Source organism: Phocoena phocoena, chromosome 9 (assembly GCF_963924675.1).
Source record: "Phocoena phocoena chromosome 9, mPhoPho1.1, whole genome shotgun sequence".
In the NCBI taxonomy this organism is placed as follows: domain Eukaryota; kingdom Metazoa; phylum Chordata; class Mammalia; order Artiodactyla; family Phocoenidae; genus Phocoena; species Phocoena phocoena.
The window spans coordinates 2,018,523-2,041,413 of NC_089227.1; the positions used below are offsets into that span (position 1 = coordinate 2,018,523).

General features: G+C 33.6%; 1 protein-coding gene across 1 annotated transcript in view; it reads right to left on the minus strand.

Moving 5' to 3' along the window:
- Positions 1-22,891, minus strand: part of ZPBP (zona pellucida binding protein) — a 103,333-nt gene that overhangs the window by 36,106 nt on the left and 44,336 nt on the right. Inside the window, exons 6-7 of the mRNA XM_065884128.1 lie at positions 14,441-14,517; positions 1,629-1,806 (exon numbers count right to left, since the gene is read on the minus strand). Of these exons, the coding sequence (XP_065740200.1) occupies positions 1,629-1,806; positions 14,441-14,517 (255 nt within the window). The remainder of the gene's footprint in view (positions 1-1,628; positions 1,807-14,440; positions 14,518-22,891) is intronic.

The following is a 22,891-nucleotide window of genomic DNA, read 5'->3' on the forward strand; positions in this document are numbered from 1 at the left end:
ATTCCCCCAGAAATCTGACACAGTCATGCCCTTGCTTGGGTGGTACTTGCTAAGCCTGTATCTTCAAAGTCTTACCTCAAGTCTCAAATCACTCAGAAAGCCTTTTTTTCAATTATATTAATCCTATATAGAGATTCATCCTATCTCTAACTTAGTTTGCTTTATATAATCTCCTTTCCGTTCTCTTCCCTGTAGTTTGGTGGTCTCTTGTTCTCTAATTGTTTCCTGGATGCATCTCTTGTATCTCTAAGCTCTGTGGGCCAAGACATATATTTAGGAGAGCAAAGCAGTATTTTAGGGGCAGAAAATATTTTGGAGATTTATACAACAGTTTCATTATATACTTCCCATGGTGTTTCTTGTCAGGAGTAAAAGAGTTGCTTAATGAACTTGATCAAATAGTACAGCATATAATAATGCTGAATGTTATAATTACATGGTAAAATTAGAGTACCTGAAAATTGGGTTTATCTGAACTTTTATACCTGCAAAAAAACTCCAATGATGAAATTATTATTCATAATAATTTCATTATGATGAAACCTATCATTTCAACTGAAAGAGCTATGTTTATTTCAAAATTCTTAGAATTAATGAGATGCAACTATTTAAATTTTTAAGTTTGTCTTAACGCTTTATTGACAGGCAATATAAATGCATTTAATAGACAGCTAAACTACTAAGTTTTGGTTTCACTGTTTGGCATTGCCAGGCTTTTCTTCATCATTTTCTGTGCTCTAGCGTGATATGCGTAATCACAGATTATCAAAACAGTCACAAGGTTGGCATTTGTAAGTGATTTATTTGTTAAATTTGTATTGTATTTCCTGACATAAATTTTCAGTACATTTTGTCAAATTTCATATCCTTAAACAAAACCAATATTATGAAAAAGTAAAGCAAAATCTAACCAAGTTAAATAAAGCAAAGCAAAAATAATATTTACTGTTCTACCATATGAAAAGGTTTTTAATCTAACATAAGATAGTAGAAAAGAGGGAAGAACAGAGAAGACTCAAACAATGGCACTAATGTAGTGATATTTATGTTAGAAAGTCTTTCAAGACTGAAGGTTAACTGGCTCACTCCACAGCTGCAGATGGAAATTCTGAGACTGTAAATCCACGTCCTCATCCTAAACAGCCTCTATAGACGGTCCTATAATGAGCACAAAGGTGGGGAAGCCAGATAGATGCTCAGATCCTTTAGTGCTAGGATCAACGGTCAGAAGGAACAACTGGTAATAAAGCAACTCATATACTTACTTTTAAAAAAAGTGAAAAAGTTACCTAATCCAGACTATACAAATGTAAACTCTTCAAAAATTGATTCTAAAAGAAATATATTTTGGCTGTTAAGTAACTCTAGGTGTCTCATAACTAGTATTTGTGCTTCCTCCCAGACAACTGCCTAACACCCCAACCCCTCTTTACTCTAGTAGTAAAACAAGGCCAGAATTAAGTTGGCCTTTTTCTTTTAAATCTTCAGATTGACATAGTCTTTTCAAACACACTATTTCAAACCTAAATGATTGATAGTAAAAATAAGTGATAGACATTCACTTAGGCATAATGAAGACAAGTGAATTTTCATACATATAAACCATAAAATCATAGTTCATTACATACCACAGCACTCAGGACATTTTGGGTGTTTCAGGATATTCATTCCATACCCTGGGAAGCAGCGATTAATCCAAACCATTTGGAGAGTACCTTCAATGTAGTATATCTCAGGCAACGGCTCTGCACGTCTGCCCAGAACTTCCACTTGTTGATTAAAAAATCTCTCTATGAGAATTTTAGCCTGAAATAGAAATAAAGTATGAAAAAATTATCACATAAATGTAATTTTAGAACAAATAAGGATGCTTATGTATTTAGAAGCAGGGGAAACAAATTCTCAAGGTCCTTATTTTTTCTTGAATTCATAGGATATAAATAACACCTGTAAAACTGAAAAGATATCACCTATAAACCTCAAATATTTCTAAAAGTACTTCCATATACAACACAAAGAAAATATTTCAATATATAACCAAACTTTTTGGTCCCTTTGGTTTTGAATAATATATGGATGGGCATAAGAGCAAAACAAGACAGCTCTTTGAAATTAAATGTACTTTCAGAAGGGTACTCTAACAATTAAATGTTCTTAAAGAAATGTACTTTAAGAATCTTTAAGAAGCATATCCTGAGACATCTGCTCCACCCTTTACATAAAGAAAAATTAGGTTTAAAGATGGCATACAGCACATGTTAGAACTTCTAGCTCTGTTTCAAAAATCAAATTTACAAAATAATTAAGGCATAATTCTGACCTATAATTAATTACCTTTTTACTTGTAGTAATTATTCTGGCTTGACTCCAAAAAGTAACAAGAGGCTTATACTTTTCAGTGGCTGGTAAGCCTTACCTGGTAAAGCATGAGGTATGGTCATGAGTTCACACCCTCTACAAGCTAGTTAGTTCTGCTCAGTTCTCCTGTGCTCACCTGCACCTCTCATGTAGTCAGAAACAGGGGTAAATGAAATCGTGCTCATCTATAACCACTAATGGTGCATCTCAATCTACTGACTTCTCCAGATACCTTACAAATTACATCCCTCTGATGAAAATTTCTATAAATAATTGTAAAAGTGTTTTTCAATATACTGCATTCAACTCATTCTATTACTGAATTACTATATTTTTACAGTCTACATGGTTTACTTGCACTTCTAATAAATTCTGTCAAATTTGCTGCTATTTACAATTTTGGTTAAGGAAGTGCTTATGAATTAATTAGCTACAAATCTGGTATCCAATTAAGTATATTTAAATGCAAGAGTATCAGGAGACATGATCATAATCACTTGGCTTCCTGACACCCTATGCAGGAAAAAGAAAGAAAAAAAAAAAAACAATGAAACTATACCTCACAAAATCTGACAAGAACAAAAATTATCATGTAAATCAGATTCTTCTTTCCTGTTTTCTTTCTAAGAAGGAGAATGAGAATAAATCTCTTATTTGATAAAAATGGAAAGAAGGCAAGAAATTATTTGAATCATTGACTAAATTTTTTTTTTAAATAATGAGTATGTTGATGGTTGACATGGGGTTAATTATTTGTACCAAAGAAAGTGTGAAACTGAAGAATTCTCTGAGTTGGGTAAAGATTAAAGATTGTAAAGTAAAAATTTTTGGACAAATTTGGATGACATAAGAACAAATCATAATTATAGAAATTCTTCATAGATTAATCACCTGAATCACCTTAATCACAAAGAATTAATACAACTGAATAAACATCAGATTGCCTGGCCCAAGCTACTCCTCCCTTCACCCACCCATCCCCAAATTTTATAGACTTATTAAGCATATATGAAAAGAATATGTTCTATAATTATTGGTTATTGATTACAAGACTAGAACAAGAAATCATTACCACTTCAACAATAAGCAGTTTGTAAACTATATAAACTTCTGCGTGGAGAAGCTGAACAGCTTACTTTAAATACCATAACCTGCTCAACAGATCATGCCACATTAGGTACCTTTAAAAAGGCAACTAGAAAGGCTTAATATGTGCTCTACATTAGTCCAGTAAGCAACGGGAGTCCTAGGATAGGCAAAAAATGGCATACATTATACACAACCAGAGTTGAATTGGAGCTCCAGTATCCATGAGGGGAGAATTCATTATGTACTAGGTATTATGGACAATACACTTTTAAGATGGAGTCTGTTGGAAACCTTTGGTTAACACCTATATTTGGGGAATCTCTTCGGAAAATGACTATAGTCATCAAATGGGGCTGGAATTAAAAAGCAAAAAACAAAACCCCAAAAAAACAAAAAAGGAGAGGCTTACAGTATCTTGGATGAAATGGAAAGAATTGTGAATTTGCATAGAAAAGACTAGTGATCTCAGTGCTCAGTGAGCAAATGAGAGGTAGGGTGTCCAGATCTTACAGGAAAATGTCCCAATGAAGAACTGTCAAAAAAGTTTAAAACAAAAACACAAAGTTGTCCCTCTCGTGGTAGGAACATCAGCATGGATGATGTACACTCACTCATATCAGTAAAACAGGCAGAGAACTATGAGATAAAGCTCAGTTTCAAAGCAGCGCCAAAGGGAAGAAGAAGAAAGTAAAGGGTTATATAATAGTTTGAATTCTATGAAAGTTGGAATCCACTGCTAAGAAGAATAATGAATCCCAGAACTTTAGAATAAAGAAAAATTTAACTTTGCAATGTAGTCTACTTCAGTCCTGAAGCAAAAGACAAAAGAATCAACTCTTCACTCAGCAATGTCACTGAAATGGTAGTTGCTCCACAAGAAATGAAACCTGTATTAGAAAACCAGAATTTTTAGAAGAAAGATTAAAGATAAATTATAATTTAGGTTTTGAAATTATTAGAGATTTAAACTGTCATATTAAAGTTCTTTAAAGTAGTATATTTCTAATTGAAAAAAGCAAGCAGATAAGATAGGAGTGAGAGGAGAGAAATGGCATTTAAAAATACAGAAAAAGATTTCACATTTCTAACCATTTGGTGCACTAGATAGTCTGAAAAATCACCCTGCTAAAAATCACCTAACTGAACATAACACAGCAGATATTGTGTACCTATATTTCAACAATAAGAGAGGAAGAAAAAAGTAGAAAGGAAAAAAGGAAGACAGGGAAAGACAGAAAGAAAGAGAGAAAGTTGCTAAAAATGAAAATTACAAACCTAATATTAGCTGAGTCCCTATTTCATTTCATGTCAATCTGAGTATTCCAGAGTGTTATAATTTAACAAACAAAAGAGCTAAGGAAAAAAGGCTTAAAGCTGTTAAAAACAAACAAAATAAACAACCAAGAAAGACTCTAAGTAAAACAGTGAAACAGGAAAAGAAATTCAATTACAAAAGGGAAATAACAAGAAAGACTCTCAATAGGGTAGGGAGGGGCAGCAGGAGGGGGTGATGGAGTGGAGGGATGGGGGAAAGCAAAACTCCTCAGTGAATTCCTACATGATGGTTTGCTTTCAAAGTGGGTGTGGGGTTTTGTTGTACTTTCTGTGTGGTACAAGATCCCCAAGTCAGAAATTAACATAAAAATTTGGCTTTGATTGAGACCAACCATGGAACATTAGGCAAAAGCAAACATAGTAACTTTACAGAAAAACACACACAACCTAAGCCAAAGGGGCTACATCTACTGATAAAGGACTGACAAACATGTCTTATCAGCCAGAATTATGAAGCAGAGGATGAACTAAGAAACAACAGTGGGGTCAACAAACTGCCAAATTAGACCATCAAGAAATTCAGATAATGGAGCTCCAGTGACCTAAAATAGCAAAAAATGATATGAAGTATCCTTAGAACACATGAAGACATAAAACTGGTATGAAAACACAGGAAAGGAAATTTATATCACAATAAAAGAGAAAGTATATTTGAAAAATTACCTACTTAAATTACAATTAATGAAGGCAGTAAAAAATGTAGTGAAATTAAAAACTCAGTGGACAGACTGAACATCAGATTAGGCCCTGCTGGAGCCAGAACAATTAAATGCAATAAATAATTGAAGAAATTACTCAGAATGGGCTTCCCCTGGTGGCACAGTGGTTGAGAGTCCGCCTGCCGATGCAGGGGACGTGGGTTCATGCCCCGGTCTGGGAAGATCCCACATGCCACTGAGCGGCTAGGCCTGTGAGCCATGGCTGCTGAGCTTGTGCGTCCAGAGCCTGTGCTCTGCGGTGGGAGAGGCCACAACAGTGAGAGGCCTGTGTACCGCAAAAAAAAAAAAAAAAAAAAAAAAATTACTCAGAATGAAGAACATATTTAAAAAAAGAAAAAAAAGTAAGAGAGAGGTGGAGAAATAAATGAGATAACCCGAAACATACTAAATGGGAGTTCAAGAGAAGCAAATGCAGCAACAGGTACTTTTCAAAGATGTTCTGGCAGAAAAAAATTTCCAGAACTGATCAAAGTAATGAATCCTCAGATTTCAGTGGAACAATAAATATAGGAAGACGGAAAAATACATAAGGAAAGACTAAGAGGCAAGAAGAAATCGTAAGCAAAGAAATGGATAAAACTGTGGGTAAATCTAAACAGACACTGACATTCTGAAACAATCTTAATAATAAGTGAAAAATTTAAAAAAAATACTAGAATACTAGAAAACAAAACCTTGAAAGATAAAAACAGGTCATAAGAGTTAAGGGTCTTTAAGGCTTTTGTACTTTTTTGGAAGGTACTATAAACTAAGTAAGTTTTGGTTCTGCTATGAAGAATATGTTAAAATTTGAAACAAATCCAGAAGAAGAGTGAAAAAAAATATAACAAGAAAAAAGTCTGTTAAAAAATAGTTTAATCAATCCAAAGAAGATAGGGAAGGAGCAAAACCAGAAGAATAGAAACCCAGGTTAAATGATATATAATAGAATGATAAAAACCCATCCACATAAAGTAGAAGTATGATTTGAAAACAATAAAGCAATGAACAAGACTATAAAACAGTATCATTCTTTAAAAGGCACAATCATCCAAAAGAAAGAATAAAAGGAAAAAGTTACAAGAGATGGGACAAATAGAAAAAAATGGAAAAATGGTGGATTTAAATCCAAATCTTTGATAATTAAATTAAATGTAATTGGTCTAAATTTTCTAATTAAGAGGCAGGGATTATTAACTTGATTTGTTAGCTGGATTGTTAACTATATCCAAAAGGAATGCTGTCAGCCACACGGCAGAATAGGAGATTCCAGTCTTCACTGCACAAAAACATTGATTTGACAACGATTCAGGGATGAAAATACTTTTTAAGAACTCCTGAATATAGTAGAAATGTTCCAGCACCACCATGGGCCACAAAACCCAAGATCAGACACACTGAAAATGCTAGGAGAAACTGTTTCACTTTGACTGCATCACCACTTTCCCAGGTCATCAAAACTCAGCACCCAGAGAGATCCCTCTAGACCACAACTTCCCTCAGGGGAAGGAAAATGCAACATGAAGGTTTGGCTTTCCCAAGCTTGGGGTCACTTCCCATGTGGACTCCTTCTGGAGGTCTACTTTTCTCTTACTGCACCTAGAACTCTGAGGAAATTAGCATGGCCGAATCATTTAGAGAAAGCTGAGAACAAAGAAAAGGGGTGGAAACTCATGGCACCTGGCACGTGTGCCCTGACAGCTGGCACACAGATCTAAGCAGGCGGTACGGAAGCCTGCAGCAAGTTAAACTCTGCAAAATTTGGTGAAGGTGCACAACCCTGAGACTGTTCCTTCAGGAGAGAGGAAGAGAGATGGAGCTTGCCACCCATGGCTCAGAATCAAGGGCACTACCCTGGGGAAAAGGGAAAGGTGACTCTTGGGGCATTTGGCATGACTCTGCAGACTACAGAGAGGGAGCAAACTCCAAGACATCCCCTTTAGGAGGGAGGGAGAGAAATGGAAGATGCATAAAAAGCCTTGGCATTTCAGGCACTGCCCTCAGGAAAAAGGAGTGGTTTGCTCTTAGCACTTGATGTGACTCTCATAACCTGACATGGCTCTGTAGGATTGAGAGAAGAAATAATTCTAAGACATCCACCCCAGGAAAAAGCAAGACTTGAGGAGGTGCAGCCATAAGAAAGGTATGAGAGACTCCTAGAAACTCTAGTCTGGTAAAGGTCACTCTCTCCTGAAGCCAGACCATAAAGATTGGAAGAGGAAACTTTTCTTTAAAAGCACAGGCACCAATTCCAGCATACCAGGATCACAAAGAATCAATAAAACATGACACCATAAAAGAACAACAACAAAAAAAGCTCCAATAACCAGCTACAAAGGCCAAAGTTAGGAAGATCTATGAATCACCTAAAAATAATTCAATATAATCTTAAAGAAACTCAGTAAACTACAAGAAAACACAGACAAAATCAAGAAAACAATGTGCACATGTGTGTGCGTGCGCACACACACACACACACACACATACACACAAAATCCAAGAAGTACAACAAAGAGATACAAACCATAAAAAAGAACCAAACAGAAATCCTATTCTGAAAAATACAGTGATTGGATTTAAAAATTCAATAGAGCTTCAAAGGTTGACTCAATCAAGCATAGAAAAGAATCAATGAATTAAAAGACAGATCATTTGAAATTGTCCAGTCAGAGAAACAAAAAGAAAAAAAGAGTGAAGAAATCCTATGAGGCTTATTTGATATCATTACCTAAATCAATACATGCACTATGGAGTTCCCTTAAGAAGAGAAAGAGAAAGGACTAGAAAGCTTATTTAAAGAAATAATACCAAAGAACTTTCTCAATCTTCAGAGGGAATGGGCATACAGATTCATAAACCTTAAAGAATACCAAATATGTTGTACTAAAGGGAACTACACCAAGAAACATTGTTATTAATTTGACAATATTCACAAAGACAGAACTACGAAAGTGGCTAGAGAAAAGCATCATCAAATAAAGGGTACCCCCCACACACAAATAATACTATCAGTGATTAGAAATCAGTGGATGTCTTGGCACAAACCTTTCAGGCTAGGAGAGTACATAATGACACATCCAAAGTGAAGAAACAAACAAACAAAACTATGAACCAGGAATACTATATCTGTCAAACTGTCCTTTGAAAATGAAGGAAAGATGAAGAGTTTCCCAGAAAAACAAAAACTGAAAGAGTTCAACACCATTAGAAGTCCCAGTATCTCAGTGCTCTGCCCAAGGGAGTGAACTGCCTTAGAAGCATTGCTAAAGAGAGTTCATCAAATGAAATGAAATGAAAGAACACTTAACAGCAACATTAAAAAGTATAAATCTCACAGCAAATACAGACTAATGTAATATTGTAAGGGTGATACATAAATGACATTTTAAACCAGTATAAAAGTTACAGACAAAAGTATCAAAACTATAAGTATAAAAATCTGTAATTAGATGTACAATATGAAAAATGTAACTTGTGACATCAATAACATACTGTGCAGAGGAGAGTATAAGTATAGACTTTCATATGCAATTCATATGCAATACAGACTTGCATATGAACTAAGTTATCAGCTTAAAGTAGACTGTTATAAGATTTATATATAAGCTTCATGATAACCAAAAAGAAAATATCTTTAAAGAAGAGAAAGGAATCAAAGTGTATCAATGCACAAAAAAGTCAAATAACAAAGGATGACAGCAACATTGGAAGAAAGGACTACAAAGATACTACAAACATACAGAAAATAATTAACGAAATAACAATAGTAGGCCCTTACCTATCAATAATAACTTTAAATGTAAATAGATTAAACTCCCCTGTGAAAAACATGGCATGGCTTAATGGACAAAACAAGATCATCCAAGTATATGCTGTCTACAAGAGATTAGCTGTAGATTTAAGGACACTTATAAGCTGAAAGTGAAATATGGAAAAAGATCCCATGCAGATGACAACCAAACGGAGCAAGGATGGATGTACATATACCCAAAAGAATCACCTTGAAATAATCAAAAACTGTAATAAGAAACAAAAAAGGTCATTATATAATGATTAAGGAATCAATTCAACAGGAAGATAGAACATATATATACACCCAACATCAGAGTATATAAGTATATAAAGCAAACACTGACAGAGCTGAAAGGAAGAATAGACATCAATACAATAATAGTAGGAGATTTCAATACTCCAATTTGAATAATGGATAGAATATTCAGACAGCAAATCAATAAGGAACTACCAGACTTGAACAACACAACAGACCAAATGAACTTAACAGATCCACAGAATGTTCCATGCAACAGCAGAAGAAAATGGATTCTTCTCAAGTGTATACAAACATTCTCTAGGGTGGGTCACAAAACATGTCTTTATGAATATAAAAATATTAAGCTCACACCAAGTATATCCTCCAACCACAATGAAGTGGACCAAGAAATCAATAACAGAAGGAAAATAAAACAATTCACAAATATGTGGAATTTAAACAACACATCCTGGGATCACTGAGTCAAAGAAGACAAGAAAATATCATGAGACAAACGTAAACAAAGACACAAAATACTAAAATTTATGAGATGCAAAAAAAGCAGTACTATGAGGTAAATTTATAGCAATAAAAGCCTACGTTAGAAAAAAAGAAAAATATCAAATAAACACCCAACTTTACACCTCAAGAAACTAGAAAAAGAAAGACAAATTAAACCCAAAGTTAGGTGAAGTAAAGAAGGAATAAACACTACAGCAGAAATAAATGAAGTAGAAAACACAAAAATAGAACAATGATGAAACTAAGAGCTGTTTTTTTTTAAAGATAAACTAAGAAGACAAACAATGAGCAAGACTAACAAAGAAAAAAGAGAGAAGACTTAAATAAAATCAGAAAACATAAAATAAGAAATGAAAGAAATTACAAATGATGCCACAGAAAGAGAAAAGATAATTATTTTCTTTCATAAATAATAATAAAGAACTATTATGAAAAACTATATGCCAACAAATTGAATAAGTTAGAACATATGGCAAATTCCTATAAACATACAAAATATAGAGGCTGAATTCAGAAATAAGAAAAAGACAGAAAACATGAACAGACCAATAATAAACAAGAAGACTGAATCAGTTATCAAAAACCTTCTAGCAAGGAAAGCTCCAGGACCAGATGTCAACATAGATGAATTCTACCATATATTTAAAGAAGAATTAATAACAGAACTTCTTAAACTTCATTCAAAAACAACAGTATAGGGAACACTTCCAAACTCATTTTGTGAGGCCAGTACCACTCTGATACCAAAACCAGACAAAGACACCAAAAGAAAAAAAATTTATAAGATAATATACCTGATTAACATACATACAAGAATCCTCAACTAAACACTAGCAAAACAAATTCAACAACGTATTAAAAGAATTATACACCATGACCAAGTGGGATGCATCTCTGGGATGCAAGGATGTTTCAACATACACAAATCAATCATTAACAGAATGAAAAATAAAAATCATATGATTATCACAATAGATGCAGAAAAGTATGATTTCACATCCATTCATAATGAAACTTCTCAATAAAGTCAGAATGTTAGGAACTTGCCAAAATATAATAATTAAGTCCATATAGAAAAATTCCACAGCTAGCAGCACATTCAAAAGTGAAAAACTGAAAACCTTTTCTCTAAGACCTGGGCAAAGAAAGGATGCCCAGTCTTGCTACTTCTATTCAATATAGTACTGAAAGTCCTAAAGAGAGTGATTAGAAAAGAAAAACAAATAAAAATCATCCAAATCTGAAACAAATAAGTAAAATCATCTGTTTTCAGATGAAATGTTCATATATGCAGAAAACCCTAAAGACTCCACAAAAACTCTTAGAATAAGCAAATTCAGTAAAGCTGCATGATACAAAATCAACATTAAAAACACCGTTGTATTTCTACACACTAGCAAGAAACTATCTAAAAAGGATATCAAGAAAATAATCCCATTTACATGAGTACAAGAATAAAAAAATACTTAGAAGTAAAATTAAGTAGGAAGATGAGAGATGTGTACATTAAAAACTAAAAAACATTGATGAGAGAATTTTTTTTTAAATAAATAAATGTAAAGATACCCTACATTAAGATGGAAGACTATTGTGAAAGTGTCCAGAATACCTGGAGGGATTTAGACATTGATTGAAATTTGCTTCCAAATCCCAATGGCATTTTTTCCAGAAACAGAAAATTAAAAAAAAAAAAACCCTAAAATTCATCTGGAACTACAAAATATCCCAGTCAAAGCAATTGTGAGCAAGATGAACAAAGCTGGAGTCATCACATGTCCTGATTTCAAATTACATTACAAAGCTATATTGATCAAAACCATATGGTACTGGCATAAAAACAGATATATTGTCCAGTGAAACAGAATGGAGTATCCAGAAATAAACCCACACATATACTGTCAACTGGTCTTACACAAGAGAGCCAAGAATACACAATGGGGAAAGGACAGTCTCTTCAATAAATGGTGTTGGGCAAACAATTTTTCCAGATGAAAAGAATGAAATCAGACCCTTCTAACTTACACAAAACTCAATTCAAAATATATTAAATATTTAAATGTAAGGCATGAAACTGTAAAATATCTGGAAGAAAATACAGAGAAAAAAGTCTGACACTGGCCTTAGCAATGAAAACTTGGATATAATACCAAAAAACACAGGCAACAAAGGCAAAAACAGACAAATGGGATTACCTCAAACTAAAAAGTTTCTGAACAGAAAAGGAAATGAACAAGAAAATAACAAGGCAACCTATGAAATGGGAGTGTATTTGTAAACTTTGTATCAGATAAAGGGTTAATTTCCAAAATATATAAGGAAAACATAAAACTCAATAGCAAAATAATAATAATAATAATCACATTATCTGAATTTTAAAATAGGCAAAGGAACTGAAGAGACATTTCTCCAAAGAAGACATACAAACAATCAGCAGGTATATGAGAAGATTCTTTTTTTTTTAATTTATTTTTTTAAACATCTTTATTGGGGTATAATTGCTTTACAATGGTGTGTTAGTTTCTGCTTTATAACAAAGTGAATCAGCTATACATATACATATGTTCCCATATGTCTTCCCTCTTGCGTCTCCCTCCCTCCCACTCTCCCCATCCCACCCCTCCAGGCTGTCACAAAGCACCGAGCTAATATCCCTGTGCCTTGCGGCTGCTTCCCCCTAGCTATCTACCTTACTACGTTTGTTAGTGTGGAGAAGATTCTTAACAGAACTAACCATCAGGGAGGTGCAATAAAAACTGCAATGCACTATCACATCACACATGTCAGAATGACAATTATCAGAAAAACAAAAGACATAAAGTGTTGGTAAGGATATATAGAAAAGGGAATCCTTATACTTTATTGGAATAAATGTAAATTGATGCAGCCACTATGGAAAACAGTATGGAAGGTCCACAAAAAATTAAAAATAGAATTACCATATGATTTAGCAATTCCATTTCTAGGTATATATCCAAAGTAACTGAAATCAGGATCTCAAAGAGATATCTACACTCCCATGTTCACTATTCACAGTAGCCAAGACAAAGAAGCAACCTAAAAGTCCATCTGTGGTTGAAAGGATATATAAAAAACTGTGGCCTATACATATAATGGAATTTAACACAGCCACAAAAAAGAAGGAATTCTAAGGACATAGTTGAACTCAACACCACCATGAATCACCTGTTATAACTGTCGTTTATCAAGAGAATACACACTCTCCTCAAGCTCAAATGTAACATTCACTGTGACAGACAATATACTCCACCACAGCACACACTTTAACAAATTAACAAGAACAGAAATTATACAATGTCTGCTCTCAGATCATAATGTAATTAAACAGAAATCAATGGAGATTAAACAACACACTTCTAACACATGGGTCAAAGAAGATATCTCAAGACAAATTAAAAAAAGTATTCTGAAAATTTTTAATTTCAACAAAATATTAACAAAATTTGTGGGGTATACTAAATAATAATTAAAATAGTACTCAGGGATTAAGAAACAGAATTAGAAAATAACATTGCCTTCTGTTCTCAATGCCGTAAAATTTAACTCCTATTTCAAAAGTAAAGGAAAAAAAAAATCCCTGGGATGAGAGGTAACCCCTATGGAAGTTTTTTATATGGAAATACCTGGTTATATATAAATAGATGATTTAAGCTACATTTCAGGAGGCTTAGTGAGTACAAATTAAGAAATCATCCCCCTGTCAATTTCACTAGGCAAAAGTAATGGATACTGACCTATAAATATGCATTACTTATGATTTTAACAGAAAATTTTCATAATCGTCAAATGTAAATTACATTTTATTCCAAACCTTTTAAAATATTATTTTTAACAAAATGTTCAGGGTCATTGAAGAGTAATCTGAAGTAGGGAAATCTGCCATAAATTTACTGAGCCTGAATAATATGTTAAGCATAATGTAAAAGAGAAAACTAAATTTAATTGCTGCTGGAAGTTACAGCCTAATTTTCACCCTAAGCATAGATACAAGATGCTGAGTATAAAGCAATGTGAAAACAGTTAATAAACAGTATAGATCAAATTTATTATTTAGGATTAATAACAGCAACATGGAGAGAATTCTTCAGGATTATTAGTCATAAATTAATTTGCAATAGCAAACAAGGCCCTATAAATGGGAAAATCCTATTTCCTAATACAATCAGTTACAAAATGCTAAATTTCAAAGCATTTCATAAAAATATTAACTCCACTAAATCCTTGTCATTTATTATTTGATGTTATTTGATGAAGTTTTATTTTTATTGTTGAATTCCCTAAGTGTGTATGTTGGGGGTGGTGGTGGTGTGTTCTATAAGTAGCTAAGATGCTTACTCACGCCCTGGGCATGTTCACCGCTTCCTCTTTTTTCTCACCTCACATAACGTACCTTAGATAGTCTTTTGGAAGATTCACAACTATGGTCTGCACATGGTTTGGGTCCTTTTTCAGTGTCTAGAGATGAAACTGAGAAAATATTTTATATTTATCATGGGTCTAAACTACTATATCACAATATTTAAATTGGCTTTTGAAATATAAAATAGATCATGTATCTAATATTTCTATTCCACTAAAAAATTAAGCAATTTTCCAAATGTTAAATCACTCTTTTCAGCCAAAAACCTAACATAAAAATGTATCTTATATAAATCAGGAAAACCTATTGCAGTGAACTTAAGAGTATGTGGCAACTGACATCATACAATTTTAAACAATGGAATTATTTTGCCTTTTATACCATATATATGTGTATGTATGTATAAATGTGTTTACTCATTCAATATTCTACTTAACTCTACCCATATAACATAGTGTCAGTCATTTGACTAACTCAATTCTTAATCTCTACAAAGAGATAAATGATTATAACAATACTGAAAAGAGAATGAGGTTGGACTACAGTAGTGGCCATGGTAACTAAAATGATGAACATAGTCATATATGCATGCATTGATGTACCTATTTATTCAATAAGTAATTATTGAGAGTCTATTACATACTAAGAGTTATCCTAAGAGTCTGAGACACATAAGTGATCAAAATCTACAAACTCCCTGACTCTCTGGAAATTATATTCTAAGGCAGAAAATGAGAATAAACAACAATACATAAAAACAATAAACAGTCATCATTACAGAAACATATTTTGTGATAAGGTGATAAGTACTAGAAAACAAAGAGCAAGGAAAGAATCCTATAACCTGCAAAACTGCCCTTCAAGAGTGAAAGAGAAATGAAGACTTTCCTAACTAAACAAGAGCTGAGGGAGTTTGTGACCACCTGACCTGCCCAGCAAGAACTGCTCAGGGAGGCCTGCAGGTGAAGTGAAAGGATACTAGGAGGTAACGTGAAGCTGCATGAAAAGAAATAAAGACCTTAACAAAGGTAAGCACACGGACGACAGAAGCTGCTGTTACTGTCAGATCGGATTGTAACAGCAATTTTTCTATATATGACTTAAGAGTCTAATATACTTACAAAAAAACAATTGGTCTAAAGGCTAGTATTACTGTAACTTTGGTTTGTAACTCCACACTTTGTTTTCTATATAAATTAAGAGACTAATTCATTTAAAATAATTATTAGTTTATATTTTGGGGCAGACAATTTATAAAGTAGCAAGTTTATGTCATCAGCAACTGAAAGAGGTGGGGATACAGCTGTTAAAGGAGAGTTTTCAAATGGTGTAGAAGTTAGGTTGGTATAAATTCAGATTAGAGTGTTATAAACTTAGGAATGTGAAATGTAATTCCTGTGGTAACAACAAAGAAAATAACTATAGAATATACACAAAAGGAAATGAAAAAGATTTCAACATTTAACTACAAAAAAGTCAACTACACAAAAAAGACTATAATGAAGGAAATGAGGAACAAAACTGCTATAAAGCATAAAGAAAACAAATAGCAAAATGACATAGGTAAATTCTGCATTATCAATAATCATTTTAAAAGTAAATGGATTGGGGACTTCCCTGGTGGCGCAGTAGTTAAGAATCCACCTGCCAAAGTAGGGGACATGGGTTCAAGCCCTGGCCCAGGAATATTCCACAGAGCAACTAAACCCGTGTGCCACAACTACTGAGCCTGCACTCTAGAGCCCATGAGCCACAACTACTGAAGCCCATGCTCCCTAGAGCCCATGCGCCACAACTACTGAGCCCGCATGCTCCAACTACTGAAGCCTGCAAGCCTAGAGCCCATGCTCCACAGCAAGAGAGGTCACCACAGTGAGAAGCCCACACACCCCAATGAGTAGTAGCCCCCACTCACCACAACTAGAGAAAGCCCACATGCAGCAATGAAGTCCCAACACAGCCAAAAATAAACAAATAAATAAGTGGATTAAATTCTCAAGTCAAAAGAGAGAGATTTGAGAATGAATAAAAAAAACATAATCATACTATGTACTGTCTACAGGAGACTCACTTTAGATACAAAAACAAAAATAGATTGCAAATGAAAGGATGGAAAAAGATATTCCATGCAAATAGTAACCAAAACAGAACAAGAGTTGTTATACTCATAAGAGATAAAATAGACTTAAAATCAAGAAAGGGTATAAGAGACAAAAAAGGACAATATATACTAATAAAAGGTTTAACACAGCAAGAATATGTAATGCAAATATAAACATTTACATACCTAATATCAGACCATGAAAATTTTTGAAGTAAAAACTAACAGCATTCAAAAGAGAAATATACATTTCTACAATAACATTTGGAGACTTCAATATCTCACAATAGTGGATAGAAGAGTCAGATAGAAGATAAGTAAGGAAATAGAGGTCTTAAACAAAACAGTCATAACCCAGGACTGGATGACTTCAGTGGTGAGTTCTAACAACAGTTAGAAGAATTAATACCAGTCCTCTCAAACACTTCCAAAAAGGTGAAGAGGAGGTAACACTTCTAAACTCATCCTCTGAGGCCAGCGTTACCCAGACACAAAAGCCAGACAAAGACACCATAAAACACTACAGTCCCATATCCCTAATCAACACTGATGAAAAACTCAACAAAATACTAACCAAACTCAGGGGCTTACTAACAGGACCATACACCATGCGCAAGTGGGGTTTATTGCCAGAATTCAGGGATGGGCCCACATACAACTATGCCATTTCATCTCAGTAACGCAAGTTGTAGCCAGTGCATTGTGGCAGGAAAGCGAGATAAGAGGCGTCCAAATTGGAAAAGAAGCAGGAAAATTACTTCTGTTCAGAGATGCTATGATCTCATATGCAGACAGTAAGATTCCACAAATAAAACTGTTAAGAACTAATAAATTCAGAAAGGTGCACAATACAAAGTCAATGCACAAATCAGCTACATTTCTATACACTACAATGAAAAGCCTGAAAAGAAAATTATGGGAACAATTCCATTTACAAAGGCATCAAAAAGAATAAAATACTGAGGAATTAACCATTAACTTAACCAATACTCAGGAATTAACTTACAATTATAACGTAACCATTGTTGAAAGAAATTAAAGAAGACATATAGAAATGCATGCAATGTTCATAGACTGGAAAAGGTACCATCGTTAAAATGTCAATACTACACAAAACAATCTATAGACTCAAAGCAATCAACATTAAAATCCCAACTACATTTTCTGCAAAACAGAAAAATCCACACTAAAATCTATGTGGAATCACAAGGGACTTTATATAAAGTCTTAAAAAAGAATAAAGCTAAAAATCATAATTCTTGATTTCAAAATTTACTACAAAGCTGCAGTAACCAAAACAGTGTGTTACTGGCATAAAGACAGAAATATTGACCAATGTAACAGACAGCCCAGAAATAAGCCCTCACATATATGGCCAAATGATTTTTGACAATGGTGTCAACACTATTCCATGGGGAAAGCACTGCCTTTTCAATAAATGGTGCTGGGAAAACTGGATATCCACATGCAAAAGGATGAATTTCGATTCTTACCTAACACCATACATGCAAATTAGCTCAAGATGGATCAAAAACCTAAATGTAAAAACTAAAACTACAAAATTCTTAGAGGAAAACTTATGGCAAAAGCTTCATTGGATTTGGCAATGATTTCTTGGATATGTCACCAAAGGTACAAGAAACAAAAGAAAAAAACAGACAAATGGACTTTATCAAAAAAAATTTTTAAAGTGTGCATCAAAACACAATAGCAATAGAGTTAAAAGGCAACCTACAGAATGTGAGAAAATATCTGCAACTCACATATCTGATAAGGGATAAATATACAGAATATGTAGAGAACTCCTAAAACTCAATACCAAAACAAGCAAACAACCAGATTAAAAAATGAACAAAAAAACAAAAGTGGGCAATGAGGGACTTCCCTGGTGGTCCAGTGGTTAAGACTCCATGCTCCCAGTGCAGCGGGCCTGGGTTCGATCCCTGGTCAGGGAACTAGATCGCACATGCTGCAACTAAGACCCGGCACAGCCAAATAAATAAATAAAATTTTTTAAAAAATGGGTAATGAATTTGACAAGGAATTTCTCCAAAGAAGATGTAGAAATGGCCAATAAGCTCAGGAAACGATGTTCAACATAACTAATTTTTAGAGAAATGCAAATCAAAACTATAATGAGACACTACCAAACACCCATTAGGATGGTTACTATGAAAACAAAAGAAAATAACTAGTGTTGGTGAGAATGTGGTGAATTGGAACTCTTGTACACTGTTGGTGGGAATGTAAAATGTTGTAACCACTGTGGAAAAATAGTAGCAGTTCCTCAAAAAAAAATAAATAAATAAAAACAGAATTACTATTATGATCTAGCAAATCCACCTTTGAGTATATACCCAAAAGAACTGAATGCAGGGTCTCAAAGAGACATGTGTACACCTATAAGCAGCATTATTCACAATAGTGTACTGAAAACAACACAAGTGGCCATCAATGCATTCACGGAGAAGCAAAATGTTGTATATACACAGAATGAAATATTATTAGTTCTTAAAAAGGAAGAAAATCCTGCCATATGTTACAACATGGATGAACCTTGAGGACATTTTGCTAAGAGAAATAAGCCAGAAACAAACAGAAAACTACTGTATGATTCCCCTTATATGAGATATTTAGATAAAATCACAGAGATAGAAAGTAGAAGGGTAGATACTAGGAGCTGTAGGGAAAAGAGCAACTTATTGTTTAGTAGAAACAGAATATCAGCTTCCCACGATGAAAGTGTTTTGGAGGTAAATGATGATAACAGTTAGACATGAATGTATTTAATGCCATGTAACTGTATACTTGAAATGGTTAAGATTAATTTTATGTATGTGTATTTTACCACAGTAAGAAAATGGAAAAAAATTAAAAATAAATGAATTAAATCAGACTTCTCCTCAGAAGCCATGCAAGCAAGAGAATAGTGTGAATGATTTTAAACACAGTATTGAAAGAAAAAAAAGTCACCAAACTAAAATACTGAATTCCGTGAAATTATTCTTCAAAACTGAAATAAAAACAAAGACTTTCTCAGAAAAACAAAAATTGAGAGAATCTGTCACCAGAAACCCAGACTTATAAGAAACATTAAAAGAAGTTCTTCATAAAGAAGGAAAACAATACGTGTCCACAACTTGGATCTAAATAAAGGAAGGGCACTAGAGAAGGAATAAAAGAAGGTAATAGTAAATCTGTTTTTCTTATTCTTAACTGATCTGACAATAGCTTGTTCAAAAGCTTATGGATGAGTAAAATAAATTACTGCAGTTTTATAAGGGAAGAGAGGGCAAATTTGGGAATTCTATTGTAAAGTACTTGTACTACCCATGAAATGGTACAGCATTATTTGAAAGTAGACTTGGATTAGTCATAAAAGTGTACTGCAAACTACAGGGCAAACACTTAAAGTAAAAAACAAATTATAACTGATATGTTAATAGAAACAAATTGAGTCATATAAATGCCTGATTAAAACCAGAGAAGGCAAAAAAGTGGAAGAGGAAAAAGAAACAAAGAAAAGGGGCAACAGAACAGTAACAAATATGGTAAATGTTAATCCAACTCCACCAATAATCATTTTTAAAGTCAATGGTTTAAATTCACCAATTAAAAGACAGAGACTGTCTGAATGAATTTTTTAAAGATCTAATTATTTCTCATCTACAAGAGACCCACTTTAAACATAAAGATACTGATAGACTAAAAGTAAAGGGGTGGAGAAAATCACACCATACTAATGTGAATCAAAAGAAAGCTGGAAAAGCAATATTAACTTTAGACAAAAGACAAACATCTAGACAAAGAATAAAAGAGAAATTAGAGGACATTACTATCTATCTTTCATAAATAAAAAGGATTATAAGAATATTATATACAATAGTATGCTAAAAATTAGATAACTTACATGAAATAGATGAAAACATAAATTATCTAAACTGACCCAAGAAGAAACACAAAATAGGAACAGTAATGTAACAAAGAGATCAAATCAGTAATCAATGATCTTCCAATAAAGAAAACCCTGGACCCAATGGCTTCAGTGGTGAACTCTAACAAACATTAACTATTAAAAGAAATCTTTCTCCATCACTTTCAAAAGAATAGAAGAGGAAGGGACACTTCTTAAAACTCATTTCATGAAGCCAGTAGTATGCTGATACCAAGGGCAGACAATAACATCACGAGAAAAGAAAACTCTGGGCTAATATCAATTTGAATGCAAATACTCTCAATAACAGAAGTACAAAATTATTCCAGCAGCATACTAAATATATATATATATACCCTGACCAAGTGGGATATATTGCAGGGGTGCAAGCGTGGTTCACCATGTGGAAATCAAAAATTACAATGCACAAAATTCATAGAAGGGAAAAAAAAAACATGATCATCTCATTTGATACAAAAGAAACATTTGACAAAAGCTAACACCCTTTCATGATTAAAAAAAAACACACTCAATAAACTAGGAATTGAAAGTAACTGCTTCACCCTGATAAAGAGCTTTTATGAAAAATCCACACAGCCAATATCAAATTCAATAGTGAAACACTTAAACTTTTCCCCTAGGATCAAGAACAATTCAAGGATGTCCACTTTTGCCATTTCTACTAAACAATATATTGACATTCTAGCAAGAGCAATTTGGCACAAAATAGATAGAGAAGAGATAAAAGTTATCCAAATTGGAAAGAAATAAGTAAAACTATTGTTATCCTTAGGTGACATAATCTTCCATATAGAAAATACTAAAAATTCCAAGCACCATAAAATAACTCTTCATTAATTAAACCAAGATGTAAGATACACAAAAAAATCAATGAATTTCTACATACTAGCGATGAACAATATGAAAAAGAAAATTATTGTACTTACAATAGCATCAAAAACAATAACATATGTAGTAATTACTTTATCAAGAGGTGTTAAGACTTACACACTGAAAAGTATAAAGCACTGCTGATAGATAAAGAAGTCTGCTGTGTTCTAAATATTTTATGCCCCGCCCCAGTTCTTATGTTGAAATGCTAATGCACAATGTGGTAGTATTAGGAGGTGGGGTCTTTAGGAAGTGCTTAGGTCATGAAAATAGAGCCTTTATGAATGAGATTGGTGCTCTTACAAAAGAGGCTCCAGAGAAACCCCTAGCTGCTTCTGCTATGTGAGGACATAATGAAAAGTCTGTAACCCTTAAGAGGGCCCTCACCAAACATGGTGGCACTGTGACCTCAGAATTACAGCTTCCAGAAATGTGAGAAATAAATTTCCATTGTTTATAAGCTACGCAGTCTATGGTATTAGTTACAGCAGCCCAACAGACTAAGACAAAGTCCTAAATAAAGGGAGAGCTATCCTGTGTTCATGGGTTGGAAGACAATATTGTTCAGGAGGTAACATTAGAGACATTACAGATTCAATGCAAACCCCCATGGCCTTTTTCAACAGGAATGAAAAAGCAGGTGCAAAAAACATATGGGATTGCAACTGACTTCAAATAGCCGAAACAATGTTGAAAAGGGGAGAACAAAATTTAAGGACTCCCACTTCCCAATTTCAAATATTACTACAAACAAAGCTACTATCAAAACCTTATGATCAAAACGTTGTGGACTACCATAAGAATAGGCATACAGAGCAATGAAATAGAATTAACAGCCCAGAAATAAATTCACATATCTGTGGCTAAGTAAGTTTCAACAAGAGTACCATGACAATTCAAAGAGAAAAGAACAGTCTCTTCAAAATTGGTGTTGGGATAATCGTACATCCACATTCAAAAGTATGAGGTTGGATCCATATTTCACAGCATATACAAAAATTAACTCAAAATGAATCTGAGACCTAAATGTAGGTGGTAAACTTAAAAATTCTTAGAAAAAAGCAAAATGAGTACACATCAAGCAAAGAGATCTCAAATAAAAAATGTAACATTATACCTCAAGGAGTAAGAAAAAGAAAATCATGCTAATCCCAACATTAGCAGAAGAAAGGAAATAATACATTAGAGCAGAAATAAATGAAATAGGAAAAAATACAAATGGTTAACAAAACCAAAACTTGGTTTTTTGAAAAGATAAAACTGACAACCTTTAGCTATAATAAGAAAAAAAGAGGATCCAAATACATGAAATTATAAATTAAAGAAGAGACATTGCTCTGATACCCAGAAATACAAAGGAGCCAAAGAGACTACTATGAATAACTATATACCAAAAATTGGACAACTGAGAAGAAACTGATAAATTCCTAGAAACATGCAACCTACCAAGACTGGAATCATAAAGAAGTAGAAAATTTGAACAGATCAATAGTGACTAAGGAGATAGAATCATTAACCAAAAATTTCCCCCCAGCTCCACAAAAAAGCCCAGAAC